Consider the following 17,328-nt stretch of genomic DNA (forward strand, 5'->3'; position numbering starts at 1 on the left):
TCCCCTTAACTGGGGCGCCTGGGTGGCTTAGTCGGTTAAGCATCCAACTTTGGTTCAAGTCATGATCTCACTGTTCATAGGTTTGGCCCCTGCATCAGGCTCTGTGCTGAGAGCTCAGAGCCTGGAGTCTGCTTCTGCTTCTGTGTCTCCCTCTCTCTTTCTTCCCCTCCCCCACTCACACGCTGACTGTCTCTCTTTCTCAAAAATAAATAATCAATGAAAAAAAAATTTTTTTAAATAAGGCTTCCCCTTAAGAGTAAGAGAGCTTTTTCAGAAGAGCCTTAAAACAAGATTTTTCACATGCCTGGGGAGAAGTTAGGGTGACCCTTTTCAAAGGCAAAAGAACAGATTTAATACCCCTTTCGGAGTCATGATTCCATCCTAAATCTGTAGCTAACTCCACCTACGCAGCGATCACAGAGGATGACATCTTCTACCTTCTGGTGCAGGTATAGAGGCTCCTTCCTGTTCCTCAGCTGCTCCTGCAGTAAGACCTTTTCCTGTTTACACAGGGCTTCTCAAGCACAAGTTGTTACTGCACACCATTGCCCACATAGTTTTATAAGCATTTTCTTATCTCCATCTGACCTATGCCTTCCTTTCCAACAATAGCTGCCAGTCCCCAGCGATGGTCTTGGCTATAGTCCCAGGATTCTAGGAGCTGGAGAGAGGTGGTGCTGGGTGCTGCCTGGGCACTGCACCCTCCAGTGACCCTCAGCCTCCGCCAGTGCCTCATACTGGGATCCCACTGCCCCCACGGTATCTGCTCTCAGTGCCCGGGGAAAGAGGCCTGGGCAGAGAAGCCCACATTTTGCACCAAAATTCCTATTGATATCCCATTCTGGGGGTCTCACTCCTGCCCCCACCTCTTCCTTTCTCGTCTCTCTGGCTCTCAACTCTGGGCATCCCCGAGGTAATAATAATAATAATAACACTTACCAGTAGCTGAGTGCTATGATAGGACAGCACTGCCCTGAACACTTACATAGTACACCTTATATGGTCCCCACAACTACCCAGTGAGGCAAACTGTTGCCCTTCTTATGGGTGAGAAGGCAGGGAGCCAGCTATCAAGTGGCTGAGCTAGGATTTGAATCATACCACTCTGACTCTAGAGGGCCAACTTCCCTTTCAAATCTGTCTTCACCTTCCTCAGCCCCTTCTACCTTGGCCTCCCTCATGTTCTGATTTCTACCCAATCCTTCCATGTTCCCCACCACCTGCAGACCCTGACAGAGACAGCCAGGAATGACTTCCAAAGTCTCTTCCAAAATGAGGGGGCATGTGGGAAGCAGTGGCAATTTTTATTTATTTATTTATTTATTTATTTATTTATTTTAGTGGTTGACAATTTATTTTAATGGACCAGTTAGGGGGCATCTGGGTGGCTCAGTCGGTTAAGCATCTGACTCTTGATGTCATATCAGGTCATGATGGAGCCCTGCATCAGCCTCTTGGCTATCAGCTTGAGATTCTCTTTCTCCCTCTCTCTCTGGCCCCTCCCCCACCCACACATGCACACCCACTCTCTCTCAATATAAATAAACATTTACAACAAATAAATAAATGGACCAGTTAGGACTGTTTGTGTTGAAGGCTAATTTGATGCTAACAAGAATTCTGAAACTCTCAGTGAATTTGGTTCCTGAAGGGGAGGCCAATGGGGATGGGGGAGTAAGAAGAGAAGTGCCTTACTTGAATTTCGATTGAAGGGAGGTTTCAGGGTGCTCCAGGCTGAGGTCTCTGAGCCCTGGGTGGCCCTGACACGGAGATTGTATGGCACAGTGGCAGTGATGTCATCAGTGATGTCACACTCAGGACCTTTGGTGGGTGAGCACCAGCTGCTGGGGATCCAGACGTGGCTCATGTACAGGCTCTCGTACTCTCTGGCCAAGGAGAAGAGGACATCGTGTCATACCAGTCCCTTCTACCTAGGCTCAATGATGGGTGCAAGTAACTGCCTCATTGACCTGCTTTTTATGGATCAGCAAAAGAAGCATTTGCTCCTTTCTCCAGTTCCTCCATCCACCTCCTTCACCCACCATCCATAGTTTCTTACTCCTTTTATCACAGGACAAGGGAAACCTAGGCATAAACCCCAATCTGTCCTGGCCTCTCCATCTCCACAGCACCCCCTCAATCTTGACTACTTTCATCCCTGGCTTTGCTGTGGTCTCCTGACTCAGCTTCCACTTCTGGTGTTCTTCAAACCATTCATCACTCAACAGATCGTAACATTTCTCTTCTTAATGGCTTCCAAAGCACTTAGAACAGAATCCAAACTCTTCCCTGGGACCTGCAACACTCTCTGGCCTTCTCTGCCCCTAAACATGATGTTCCCTCTACACTGGCCTCCTTGCCATTCCTCCCATGCTGAGCTCTTATTACCTTAGGACCTGTGACTACCTGTTCACTGTGGCTCAAATGTTCCATCCCTGCTGTTCACAATGCTCCTCCTGTCCTTCAGATACCGGCTTAAACATATCTGAAACCGCCTAGAGCAGTGCGGCCCGATAGAACATTTTCCATATTGGTGTTGTTCAATATGGTAGTCACTAGCCACATGTGGCTATTAAGAACTTGCGATGTGACTCGTATGACTGAAAAACAGATGCTTTAATGTGATTTTAACTGATTTAAATTTAAGTAGCAATCTGTGTCTAGTGCTACCACACTGGACAGTGCAGACCTAGTGTATTTGATTCTTTACCATTTTACTGTCTGTCTCCTCTTCTAAATGGAAGCTCCCTATACCTAGAAATCTTGTCATCTGTACCCCTGAGCCTAGAGAAATGTCTACACACATAGGTGTTCAGTGTGTATTTACTGTTAATGAAACATATTGAGAGCCTTCTCTGTCCCTGTCTCTTCTCAAGAGCTCTCAGAGCCTGGGCACCTGAAGAAGAGTAGATCCTGCCTAACCCCAGGTCCTGCTAATCTTTAGGATCATGATTTGTTTTGGCTCCTACAGGCAAGATCATAGTCAGGAAAACTGAGGCCTCCCCCACCTCCAAAAGATCTGTGACTCCAATGATTTATCCACCTCAAGTCAGAGCCAAACTCATTTCTTAAGATTTTCTTTAGCATTGGACAGTTGGCTCACCGTTGAAAAGAAGCTCTACCAGAATGTGTTTATACACACTTGTATTCCCAGAGAGCTCACTGTAAAATCTACAGCACAATTTCCCTTGCTTCTTCAACTGTCCCAATGCCCATGCAAACAGAGGAGGCAGATCATGGAAAATAATCTATCCCTGGGCTCACCAAGCCTCCTTCAGCTCTGGCATGACGACTGTATCTCCAGGAATCAACTACTCTTTAAGGGAGAAAAATTAAAAACAAAACAAAACAAATCAAACTCACCCCTGGTACTCAACGAAATAGTATATTATTTCTCCAGGCACCATCACTGGGCTCCACGTCAAGAGATGCTTCATGTTGGTTGATTGTACAGAGAGGTTCTGAGGGGCAGGCAGGATGGCCACTCCATCTGGGATTGAGGTAGTTAGACAGGCTGACACTTGAACTCATATCAGGGGAATGTCACAGCTTCAAATTAGTATCTAATGAAAGGCCTCACATGTCAATAAAACTGAAACAATTCTAATTTTATCATACTTGCGTTAATGCTAAATTGTTGCTATCGTCATTGTAATTCTTCCTTTGGTGATAAATGGCATATTAAGAGTAATTATAATGGCTGATATTATTAAGCACTTACCATGTTCTATCTAGGCCATGTGTTACATTGTTACATGATTATCTCACTTAATCCTCATGATCATACTGTGAAGTAAGGACCATTGGTTTCTCCACTGTATAAATGAGAAAACTAAAGCACATTATTTACAACTCTTATGTCAGATCCACCTAGATGCAGGCCTTGACTCTGCCACTGACCATGTGACTAAACCCATGCAGGTTCCTGCCCCTTTCTCATTACTTCCTTCCACTATTGCCACTCGGGTACCAAAGCACATCCCTTCACATCCCGCAAAAGTCAAATGGGGAGTCAGCTGCCAGCTGGGAAATACAGGCTCAGGTCTGCTGTGGAAGGAATCCAATCCAGAAGGGCACCAAGCCAGATGGTAGACTCCACTCCAGGCAGACTGCAGGCCCCTGAGGCAGCTGGGACACAATCATCTGCTCACACAGGTGTGTGGTGTGCCCAGGGTGTGCACACAGTGGGTCTATGGTTTTCACACAGAATCAAAGAGACCTGTGAAACTGAAGCTGCACTCCTAAGGAGGTGGGCAGTCCTGGGATTCATCCCTGCATGCAGCCAAGGGTGCAGTCTGGATCTTCTGCTGTGGTTCTTCTCCTCCCACTTTGACACACCTCTCTTTTAGTCCCTAACACCTGCCTCCCTTTGCTGTTACAACCACAGTGATAACATCAGTAGCACAGTGTGGGGGGAACTGGGGCCCTCACCAGGGGCCTTTTCATCTCTGTGCTTGTGTCCAGATTGGCACCTGTTGTTCATTATCAAGCCCTGTGACCATGAGGGGAAGGGGGGCTGATGCCCTTGCTTCTCTAATGTAGGATCCCAGTGATACACCTCCATCCTACTCTTGGCATCCACGACCTGCCCTGCAAGGAAACACCTGGGGTACCCACAGGAAGGCCTCTTACCCTCCCCACTCAATTTTGCAATCACCCCAGGGATGAAAAGAAAAAGAGCCAGCTGCAGTGGGGTGGCACAAGAGGGTGGGGCATGGTTCTCTCTGACATCCTTCCTCTGCTAAAGTATTCAAAATATTTCTCTAGTCAGATATATAGGTATCACATAGCTATGTAAATATACAGCTATAATTCATAACTTTAAGACTCTCAAAACTGAAATCTCCAGGCAATGGTTTCCCTGGAGAACACTACCAAATTTTTTTTAAATTAACACCAATTTTATACGACCTCTTCCCACAAAATAAAAGAACTTTCCAACTTATTTTATGAAGCCAGTATTACCCTGAAACCAAAATCAAAGATAGTATATATTTTAAAAACAAAAACAAAAACCAACAGAACAATATATCTCATGCACTTAGATGCAAAAATCTTGAACAAAATACTAGCAATCCCAACTCAATAATGTATAAAAAAGATTATACACCATAACAAAGTGGAATTTATTCCAGGTACGCAAGGCTAGTTCAACATTTGAAAATCAATTAATGTAATCCACCATATCAAAAAGCTAAAGAAGAAAAATCCTACAGTCATATCAATTGACACAGAAAAAGTACTCATAATATCTAACACTCATTCATGATTTTAAAAAGAAGACATCTCTCTTCATGTTAAGAACAGCAGGAAGGGGCGCCTGGGTGGCTCAATCATCCAACTTTGGCTCAAGTCATGATCTCAAGTCATAATCTTGCAGTTCGTGAGTTCAAGCCCCATGTCAGGCTCTGTGCTGTCAGCTTAGAGCCTGGAGGCTGCTTAGGCTTCTGTGTCTTCCTCTTTCTCTGCCCCTCCTCCACTCATGCTCTGTCTCTCTCTCTCTCTCAAACATAAATTTAAAAACGTTAAAAAAAAAAAAAAAAGAACAGCAGGGAGTTATCTCAATTTGATAAAAACCATCTACAAAAAACCTACTCATAATACCTTACTTAATGGTGAAAGACTTCAATGTTTTCCCCCTAAAATCAAGAACAAGGCAAGGATGTTCATTCTCACCACTTTTTTTTTTTTTTTAATTTACATCCAAGTTAGTTAGCACATAGTGCAATAATGATTTCAGGAGTAGATTCCTTAATGCCCCTTACCCATTTAGCCCATCCTCCCTTCCTCAACCCCTCTAGTAATCCTCTGTTCTCCATATTTAAGAGCCTCTTATGTTTTGTCTCCCTCCCTGTTTTTATATTATTTTTGCTTCCCTTCCCTTATGCTCATCTTTTCTGTGACTTAAAGTCTTCATATGAGTGAAGGCATATGATATTTGTCTTTCTCTGACTAATTTCACTTAGCATAATACCCTTGAGTTCCAACCATGTAGTTGAAATCACCACTTTTATTCAACATAATACTGAAAGTTCTAGCAACTGTCATGAATCAAACAAAAGAAGTAAAAGGCATTACAGATTGGAAAGGAAGTAATAAAACTCTCCCTGTTTGCAGATGACATGATAGGCTATGTAGAAATTCCCATGGAATGAGGGTGTCTGGCTGGATCAGTCAGTAGAGCATGCGACTCTTGATCTCAGGATTGTGAGGGTGAGCCCCACATTGGGTGTAGAGAATACTTTAAAAAAATAAAGGGGCGCCTTGGTGACTCAGTTGGTTAAGCATCTGACTTTGGCTCAGGTCATGATCTTGCAGTTTGTGGCTTCAAGCCCCACACTGGGCTCTGTGCTGACACTACCGAGCCTGCTTGGGATTCTCTTTCTCTCTCTCTCTCAATCTGTCCCTCCCCCACTTAGGCACTCTCTCTCTCTCAAAATAAATACACTTGAAAAAAAATAAAAATAAAATAAAGTCTTAAAAAAAGAGAAGATCCCACAGAATCTGCAAAAACAAAAACAAAAACCTCTTACAACTAATAACTGAGTTCAACAAATATTATTATAGGATACAAGATAAACATAAAAAATTAATTGTATTTCTATATATTAGCAATGAACATTTATATACCAAAATTAAAAATGCTATTTACAATCACTCAAAAAAATGAAATAGTAATAAATCTTAGGTATAGAACATATCTAGGATCTGTAGAGAGAAAACTCCACAATGCTGGTCAAGGATTTCAAGGCCAAACTAAATAAATGGAGACACATACTGTGTTAAAGGACTGGACAATTCAACATAATTAAAATGGTAATTTTCCCCAAGTTCATATACAGATTTAATGTAATTCCTATCAAAGCCCATCAAGGATTTTTGTAGATAGAGATAAGCTTTATCTCAAATATATAAGAAAACAATTTTGAAGAAGAATAAAATGAGGGAATAAATCTACCCAATTTCAAGACTTATAGTAATTGAGATTGTGTGGTATTGGCCAAAAAAAAAAAAAAGACACATAGATCAATGAAACAAAATAGAGATCCCAGAAATAGACCCACACAAATATACTCAACTGATTTTTGGCAAAGGCACAAAAGTAATTCAATAGAAGATGAATAGCCATTTCAACAAACAATACTAAAGCAATAGGACATCTGCAAGGCAAATAATAATAATACATCTCAACCTAAACCCTGCACCTTATTTTAAAATGAACTCAGATGGACCATAGAGGGGTACCTGGGTGGCTCAGTTGGTTGGGCATCAGACTCTTGATTTCGGCTCAGGTCATGATCTCACAGATGGTGAGATTGAACCTCGTAGGGCTCTGTGCTAGGATTGGAGCCTGTTGAAGATTTTCCTCTCCCTCTCCCTCTGCCCCTCCCCCTCTCACACACGCATGTACATGCACTGTCTCAAAAAAAAGGATAGACTGAATGTAAAATGTAGACTCTAAAACTTTTAAGAAAAAACAAAGGAGAAAATTTTCAGGGCTAGGCAAAGAGTTCTTACTCTTGACACCAAAACCTAGATTCATAAAAGGAAAAATTTATAGCTGAGCATCATCAAAATTAAAATCTTTTTTTTTTTTTGGTTTATTTATTTATTGACTGATTTTGAGAGCGAGACAGCAAGAATGAGCAGGAGAGAGGCAGGGCAGGGGGCAGGGTGGGGGAGAGAGGATCTGAAGCAGACTCTGTGCTGACAGCAGAGAGCCCAATGCAGGGCACAAACTCACAAACTGTGAGATCATGACTTGAGTTAAAGTCAGACACTTAACCAACTGAGCCACCCAGGCCCCAAGATTAAAATCTTTTGCTCTGCAAAAGAACCTATTAAGAGAAGGAGGAGAAAAGCTACAGAATGGGAGAAAATATTAGAAAACTACCTATCTCACAAAGGACTCATGTCTAGAACATGTAAAGAACTATTAAAAATCAACAGTAGAAAAGCAAATAATTAGAAAATGGGCAAAAGACATGAAGAGACATGTCACTGAAGAGAATGTACAGATGGAAAATATGTACATGAACAGATGTTCAACACCATTTGCTATTAGGAAAATGCAAGTTAAAACCACAATGAAATAGCAACACACAGTTATCCAGATGGCTAAAATAAAATAAATAATTAAAAAAAAAAAGACAAAACCAAATCCTGGTGAGGATGCAGAGAAAGTGGATCACTCATATATTGCTGGTGGTAATGTAAAATGGTATTTGCCATTCTGGAAAATACATTAGCAGTTTCTTGTAAAACTAAACTTATAATTACTATACAACCCAGCAATTGTACTCTTGGGCATTTATCCCAAAGAAATTAAAACTTCTATCACAAAAGATCTGTACACAATGTCCATAGACAAACTGGAATCAACCTATATGTCCTTCAAGAGCTGAATGGTTAAACAAATTATAGAATATCCATCCATAGAATACTAAAAGGAACCAATTAGTGACACACAAAACAACTTAGGAATCTCCAGGGAAATTTGCTGAATAAAAAAAGCCAATCCCAAAAAGTTACATACTGTATGATTCTATTTATATAACATTTTGAAATTATAAAATTTTAGAAATGGAGAACAGATTAGTGGTTGCCAGAGGTTAGAAACAGTGGGGAAGTGAGGGTGGTAAGAGGGAGCTGGGTATAGTTATAAAAAGGCAACAGGAGGTATCATTGTGATGTCTGAACTCTTCAGTATGCTGACTGTGGTTGCAAACACACAAACGTATACACACACTTGTCCACACACACATAAACTAATGTGTACAAGTAAAACTGGAGAAATCTGGGGCGCCTGGGTGGCTCAGTCGGTTGAGCGCCGACTTCGGCTCAGGTCACGATCTCGCGGTCCGTGAGTTCGAGCCCCGCATCAGGCCCCTGTGCTGACAGCTCAGAGCCCCGAGCCTGTTTCAATTCTGTGTCTCCCTCTCTCTGACCCTCCCCCATTCATTCTCTGTCTCAAAAATAAATAAAAACGTTAAAAAAAAAAACTGGAGAAATCAGAACAAGACAGAATTGTATCAATGATGTCAACATACTGGTTGTGATATTATGCTACCGTTCTCCAAAATACCACTGGGGGAAACTGGGGTCCCTGTATTATTTCTTTTATTTTTAAGTTTATTTATTTATTTTGAGAGAGAGAGAGAGAACACATGTGTGCATTCTCACGTGAGCGGGGGAGGGGCAGAGCTAGAGGAAGAGAGAGAATCCAAAGCAGGCCAAGTTGTCAGTGCAGAGCCCAACACAGGCTCCACCTCATGACTGTGAGATCATGACCTGAGCCGAAATCAAGAGTCTGACACTCAACTGACTGAGCTACCCAGGTGCCCCAATCCCTATGTTATTTCTTAAAACTGAATGTGAATCTAGAATTTCCTCAACACAATTTCAATTAAAAAATACAACCATAATATCATGACATATTAATAGTATTAATTCTGATTATATGAATGACAGGATATATTTTAAAAGATCATGATGGGTGCCTGGGTGGCTCAGTCAGTTAAGCATCGGACTTCAGCTCAGATCATGATCTCACAGTTTGTGGGTTTGAGCCCCGCATCGGACTCTGTGCTGACAGCTCAGAGAGAACCTGCTTCAGATTCTGTCTCCCTCTCTCTTTCTGCACCTCCCCTCCTCAAGCTCTGTCTCTCTCAAAAATAAAATAAACATTAAAAAGAGAGTTTATCATGATGGGATAAATTCAAAATGAAATGCACCTAAGAAAAATGTGAAGTTCTATAATTAGGTCCAGTCAATTAAATCAGTGAGGGAGACCTGTTTAGGGAGGGTAACCTGATGATTAGGTCACTTAAGGATTTAAGCAACACACTCTGAGGTTGAATTACCCAGTATGTCTTTCTTCATAAGAAGGCACCTGGGGCAGGAAAACAGCAAGAGATGTCCCAACCTTTAGGTGGTTCCATTGTGTTAATGCAATAATTTGCACTTGTGTGACTCTCTTCTACCTGTGGAACTTCACAGAATCCATTCACAAATCCATTGTGGGCAAAATACTCAGTCTCATTCCTGTATCAAAATGAAAACTGCTGCTTCTTTTTGAGCCCTAAAGGTAACGTCTTTAATATCCTTATGCTATTTGTATAGTGTATTCCAAATATCATCTCTGTTTTGCCCAGGTTTATATAACACATGTACACTGGGTGTGAGATGGAAAAACAGTAATGCCCATGAACTACTGAGGCCAGGCAACATTTAATAGAGTTACATAGAAAGTACCATGGCACTGCATGAAGAATGATTCCTTTTCTGCTAGGACACTAACCAGGAAATAGGAAATGACTCCCTGAGATGGAAACTCAAGCCAAAAGTGATTCTTCCCACCTTCAAAGTGTTAAAAAAAAAAAAAATCCTCTCCAACTGTTACAGAATATGGTCTTGAGAACACAGTTAAGGGGAGAAAAAGAAAACTTTGTTATCCACACAGCATTCTCCTTTATAAGAATTGTCCTCAGTCATGTGTATTGAAGTCAAGTCTCTGAAGAAACCAGTTAAAAAAGACTCTACCTGATGTAAATGTGCAAGTGCAAAAACAAAGAATACAGTTGACCCTCAAACAACAAGGGATTGAACTGTGCACGTCCTCTCATACACAGATCTTTTTTGATAAATACAGTACAGTACTATAAATGTATTTTCTTATCCTTATGATTTTCTTAATGGCATTTCTTTTTCTAGCTTACTTTATTATAAGAATACAGTATATAATACACGTATTATATGAAATGTGTTAATCGACTATTTATGTTATTGGTAAGGCTTCTGGTCATTAGTAGCCTATTAGTAGTCAAGTTTTGGAGAGTCAGAAGTTATATGTAGATTTTCTATTGCTCCGGGATTGGTATGTTGTTCAAGGCTCAACTGTATAGTCAAGGAGAAAGTAAGAGTAAACTTGGAAGTGTGGACAGGACAAAGAGATAAGCCACATTGAGGAGGGTGCAAAGTCTGGAAGAATTCGATCTCTAGCCATGATGGATAGGAATTTGCGCCAGAGTTGGAGAGAGATCCTGGAACCCTCTGTATAATCTTTTGGTTCCTTGTAAATATTTATGCTTTTTTTGCATAAAGAAATTTAGCATCTTAAAACAACACACGTTTATTATGTTACAGTTCTGTAAGTCAGGAGTCTTACACAGGTCTCACTAGGCCTATGAGTTGGCAGGACTGCATTCTTTCTAGATGCTCCAGAGGAGAATCTATTTCTTTGCCCTTCCAGCTTCTAGAGGCTGCCTACATTCCTGCTCATGGCCCCCTTCTTCCATCTTCAAAGCCAACAATGGCTGATTGATTCCCTTTCATGCTTCAAATTTCTCCTTCCTTCTCTTCTGTCTTCCCATCTCTCTCTCACTGCACCCAGAAAAGGTTCTCAATTTTTCATGTATTAGATTGGGCCCTCTCTGATAATCCAGGATAATCTCCCAGTCTCAAGGTTCCATAATATTAATCACATCTTTAAAATTCCTTATTCCATGGAGGGTAACCTACCGCAGGTTCCAGGAATTAGAGCATGTACATCTTTGGAGGACCATTTTTCTGCTTACGACATGGGGCTTACACTACAGAGGATATTGGCTCTATAAACGACACTATGCCCTAAAATTCCTCCCTCAAATACAGTCAATTATTGTAAGAAAATTACTCTGTATATGAGCAGAAGAAGAAAAGGCCAAGGCTGAGCGAGGACATGGCTGCTGAGCAGGCTGCTGGCATCACTCGCTGCTGCAGTAACTGGTGCCTACAACCCAGCTTTAAAAGGTACGCAAACAAATTCATGCCTCAGGAAAGTGATAGATTATTTCATAGTCTTAAAGTATGGTCTTTGGATCAGCAGCATCACATTACCCACAAGCTTATTAGAAATGCAGACTTCAGGCTACAACCTACATTTTATTGAACCGGAATCTGCATTTTAACAAGATCCCCAGGTAATTCATACTCACATTAAAGTTTGAGAAACATGGGTCTAGAGGCTATTCTCAACCATGGCTGCCCCATTAGAATCATGAGGGAGATGGTTTGATTTTGTTTAAGTTTTGTTTTAAAATAATTTCAGACTTAGAGAAGAGTTGCAAAATATAGTACAGAGAGCTCCCATATACTCTCTACTTCATATACCCTTCTACTTCAGCCATCCATATGTACATAAGCATAGTACAATTATGAAAATCAAGATATTAACATTGATACAATATCATTAATTAAGCTTCAGGTTTTATTTAAATGCCACCAGTTTTTCCCCTAACGTCCTTTCTTTTTTCCCAGGAACCAATCCAGGATCCCACATTTAGTTACCACATATCTAGTTAGTCTCCTCCAGTCTGTTCTTGGTCTTTATCTTTATGACATTCCCTTTTTTAAAGAGTACTACTCAGTTGTTTGGTAGAATATTCCTCAGTTTGGGTTTTTCTGATGTTTTCCCATAATTTGACTGAGGTAATACTTTTTGGCATGTATTCACAGGGAGTACATGATGTTAGTATGTCTTATTCCTGGTGGTGTTAGGCGTCTCTAATGTAAAAAGTACCATTTCCCCCTTTGTAATTAATAAATAACTTAGGGGAGATACTGTGACACTATGAATATTCTGCTTCTCCTCAAACTTTCATCCATTAATTTTAGCGCTTACTAATGGCTAGTATTTGCAACAATTACTGCTGGGATGTTCTAGTTAATGGTGATTTTTCCGTTTATTAATGAGAATTCTGTAAGGAAGAGCTGTTCCTTCTCCTCTATTTATTTATTCATTTATTCCTTCGTTCAACTACTTATATTAGTATGGACTCATGAATATTTATTTTATTCTATTGTTACTTACTTTGTTACTCAAATAATTCCAGCTTTGGCCATTGGGAGCTCTTTCAGATTGGTTCCTGCGTCCTTTTGACTTATTCCCACTCCTCACTCTCTTTTTTCATGTTATTTTTATTAATAGAATTTTTATTTTTGGAATTATTTTAGATTTACAGAAAAAAACTGCAGACAGTACACAGAGTTTCTATATATCCTTCACCCAGCTTCCCCCAATACTATCATCTTACATAACCATGATATATTTGTCAAAACTAAGAAACCAACATTGGTGCATTACTACTAACTAAACACACTTATTTGAATTTTGCCTGGTTTGCCACTAATGTTCTTTTTCCAATCCAGGATTTAATTAACGATACTCATTTCATTTAGGCCTCCATCCTTTTTGGAGCACTTTCTTACCACAAATGCTCTAGACTTGTATTTTCTCTGCCCAGTCCTGGAACAAACCACTTCTCTCAGAAGGCCCATCCAGGGAGTTTTGAAACATCCCAATGGCCAGGAAGCACCCTAGATTAATTAAGTCAGAATCTCTGGCTGTGAAACCCAGGCATTTAAGAGCTCTCCAGGTGATTGCAATGTGCATTTGAGTGCCACTAATCCAGACCTTACCCCCCCACCCCCGCCCCGTTGCCAAAGAGTAGTTGAAACTATAATAGTAAAGTCCCAAATGCCAAAGACTTAAATGTATTTCCCAGCAGGCCTTTAGGTTTCCTAAAGACAAGAGACTCCAATTTGTCCATCTATAATCAGCGCCTTGCCCAGAACCCAGCACATAGTGGGTACCAGAAGTGCCAAGTGATGAAAGCTAAGTAAGTGAAGCAAGGCTTGGCTCCCTTCATGAAATTAGCCTCAGCCTGACTTCCTTTTTCCTAATCCCCTATGTTGCTTTGGATATATTTGCTGTTAAGTAAAGGCTGCCCACCGCAAAGCCCCTGGGCAAAGTTTCCAGGCAGAAATCCTTGTTTCTCCTCCCTACAATGATGCCATGCTGGCTTCCTCCCACTGGGTCTGCTGTCAGCTCCCCTCATTTGGGTTCCTTTCTGCCACTTTCACCTCCAACGGTCTTTATGGCAAATGCTCAGAAAAGGTAGTACCATTCCTTTATTCCCTGTATTTTGTCCTCCCTTTTCCTGGTGTGCTTCAGTGTCTCAGCTGCTTCTGCAGAGAAGTGCAAAGGGCACAGGCTCTGGAATCAGCCAAACCAGAGTCAAATTCCAATTCTCCCGCTTACGAGATGCATAAACTTGGGCAAATCACAGAACCTCTTTGAATCTCTGTTTCCTAGGATGTAACATGGGGATAACACCACCTACCTAACAAGATTGATGTGAGAAGTCAAGAGAACATTTTTGCTAATCTGGAGCACCGTGTGTGCTCAGAAACGGCCAGTGTGATTGTTGTGGGCATTATTAATGTTGTTGCTGTTGGTGGTAGTAGTAGTAGCAGCGGCAGTAGCAGCAGTAGTAGTATGGGAGTAGTAGTAGTGGTGGTGGTAGTAGTGGGAGGGGGAGGAGGAGGGGGAGGAGGAGAAGGAAGGGGAGAAGGAGAAGGAAGGGGAGGAGGAGAAGGAAGGGGAGGAGGAGGGGGAGGAGGAGGGGGACAAGGAGGAGGACAAGGAGGAGGAGGAGGACGACGACGAGAACGAGGAGGAGGAGGAGGAGGAGGAGGAGGAGGAGGATGAGGACGAGGACAAGGAGGAGGAGGAGGAGGAGGACAAGGAAGAGGAGGACGAGGACGAGGAGGAGGAGGAGGAGGAGGACAAGGAAGAGGAGGACGAGGACGAGGAGGAGGAGGATGGTGAATAGACTGTACTAAACCCCTGACTTGTGCTTGTGCAGATAAACCACAGAGTGACCTCTGGAAAGACCAGCAATTACCTTTACCTCATTATAATAAAATCTCCACCCAAGGAGGAGCACACGGTCCATTTACCTAACATACACTGTATGTATAGGCATGTTGCCTTAAGGTGCATGTGTGACCTTATGCCCACGTCTATATACCATGACAAGGCCTCCCTATCTGAATATTCATCCTAACCCTAAATAAAAGGAACCCATTCACCCTTGGGAGTTACTGCTTTTGAAGCCATTCCCCCATGATCTCCTTATCTGCTGCAAATACAAGTTTTCTTTGTGCAACAAATGAAGCCGGTGCAGTTTCTGACTCCTCAAGAAGCAAACTCACATGGGTTCAGTTACATAACTATGTATGGTGATGGATGTTAACTAGATTTATTATGGTGATCATTCTGCAATATGTACAAGTACCAAATCATTATGTTGTATACCTGAAAGTAATATAATGTTATCTGTCAAGATACCTCAATAAAGGGAAAAGAACCTGGGGGGAAAAACGCTGAGCTTTCCCCTTCTCATTCGGCCTTCCCATCTTCTCCCTCTGGCTTAGTGCAGGGAGTGTTTTTCTGGCAACTTGTTCCACCAACTGATCAATCAGCTAACCGACCAATTAACCAACATGTTTAGCCTATGCTAGGAGGACACCAGAAAAGATGCCCAGGCCCTTCCCTCAGGTCAGTGCAATTAACAGAAGTAGCCCACCCAAGTAGAGTATGTGGGGTCAAGGGTCAAAGGGGAGAGTAGTCCAGCAAGAGTCTGAAAGAAGAGCGACCCATCCAGAAAGATGATAGGAGGTTGGGCCGGAGATGGTGTTTCTGGTGGGAAGCATCATAAAAGCCAGGAGGAGGAAATGAGGGTGTTACATGTCAGTGTGAAGACAGCAGCTGCCTGTAGTTTGTATTTGTTGTCAAGGAATAGTGAGAAATAGACTTGAGGCCTGAATATGCTGGGTCACGAAATAAACAGCAGATTTGAACACCATGTGTTGAGCAACTGGGACACCATAAATCTGACGTTAAAGCCGATTCTAAACATTTGCAAATCACCTTAGCAGTAAGTTGTTGCCGAATTGAAACTAAAACAATTAGTTCTCGGTTAAAAAAAAAAAAAAAAAAAAAAAAAAAAGACAAGACAGGAAGTACTCAAGGCTCCTACCAACACTGCAAAGTGCCCAGTACCTTGGAGCATTAAAATTAGAAATTTCTCTTAAAGGTGTTTTGACATGAAGAAACATCAAAGACTAAAGAGCTTCAATTTTGGAACAATAAAGCATGTAGGTACAAGCAACCAGGGGTGGAGCAGAGAAAATTATGTAAACTGGTAGGGAAAATGCCCCAAACCAAATTTTTTAAAATGCTATGGAATATCCAACTGCTACTCTTTCTGCAGTGATCAGGAAAGAAGTCCAATTTTTGTAAGTCTTATACCCAATATCAAGGTTGCAAAGTAAGCCTTTTTATTCATGTGTATTTTGTTAGAATCTTTATCTTACTTTAACCTGTCCTTACAGATAACATCTCCAAAGCACACAAAGACTGAGATGACCATGTTGTGCCTTTTAAAACCAGATGAGATAAATAATAAAATGCATGGAGCTCTGCTAACCTTTAAACTATTTGTTCTGACATTTTATTTTTCTAGATTGTTCTGTGACCATTCAGAAAGAGATTTCCAACTAGAATGCTGGCTTTTGCTTTGTGATATGGGGATGAAGGTTTAGGAAGTGAGAAGCCTTTTTATAGAAACAGACATAAGATGTTCTACACATATATTACAACTCCAAATTCTGCTGAAGTTATTTTTCACCTTCTTAACCTATATTTGAATCCCAAGCTATTGGCTATATTCTAATTCGTACTTACCAATGAGCAAACATGGAATCAAGGTGTAGAAAAACCACATGATAAGACTTGCCAAAATTTCTTCTAGAACCGTAGAGGGGGTCTGTATTTGGTCAACTCAGCTTGACCTGGAACACCGTTTCTTTCCAGAATGAAGCATTCTGTCCATCTCAGCCATCCTTGCTTCAGAATGTAGATGTTGGAGCTGAGGTCTGAATTGCTGTGAAGCCTGAATTGTTCTAGGAGGAGCCAGCCCAGACAGCTCAGAAGGGGCGGGCTGTGCAGCACCCTCCTTTCTGTCCAAACCCATATATTGCATCAGAGGGAGTGGTCTAGGAGAGCTCCAGAGAAAAGAAAACTCTGAGGAGCTTCCATAGAGGCCCCACTGGTGGTGAGCCAGCAAGATTGTTTTACCCTCTCATCAAATAGCTATCCTCTTCCAAGTCTCCATCTTGTGAGTTCATTCAAGCTGAGTACTTATTAGCTCCTTGTGCTACATACTTCAGAAAAAGTAGTTAAAATTTTTTCTTTCTAATATAAAATTTTTAAAAGGTCAGAAGGTAAAGAATATAGCTTTATATTTGCTTCTATTGGCAAAAAGAAAACCTGGAAGGAGATACAGAAACTAACAAGATTGGTTACCTTGGGGCAGAGAGAGAGGGAATCGGGAAGATGTAGGAGAAAAATGGGACTGACTCCTTGCAATATATTTTGTATGTTTGGGGGCTTTCCTTGGAAATTTTTTATTGTGGTAAAATACACGTAACATAAAATTTACC

General features: G+C 41.4%; 1 protein-coding gene across 3 annotated transcripts in view; it reads right to left on the bottom strand.

Annotated features, from left to right (window-relative positions):
• Positions 1-17,328, bottom strand: part of IL20RB (interleukin 20 receptor subunit beta) — a 31,421-nt gene extending 14,093 nt beyond the window's left edge. For all 3 annotated transcript variants that reach the window (XR_006222182.1, XM_007087419.3, XM_042999097.1), the window contains exons 1-3: positions 16,571-17,328; positions 3,364-3,490; positions 1,696-1,886 (exon numbers count right to left, since the gene is read on the bottom strand). Coding sequence is in view for 2 of the 3 variants with exons in the window: in XM_007087419.3 (XP_007087481.1) it covers positions 1,696-1,886; positions 3,364-3,490; positions 16,571-16,610 (358 nt within the window). In the remaining variant the exon portion in view is untranslated. The remainder of the gene's footprint in view (positions 1-1,695; positions 1,887-3,363; positions 3,491-16,570) is intronic.

This window comes from Panthera tigris, chromosome C2, assembly GCF_018350195.1.
Source record: "Panthera tigris isolate Pti1 chromosome C2, P.tigris_Pti1_mat1.1, whole genome shotgun sequence".
Lineage (NCBI taxonomy): Eukaryota > Metazoa > Chordata > Mammalia > Carnivora > Felidae > Panthera > Panthera tigris.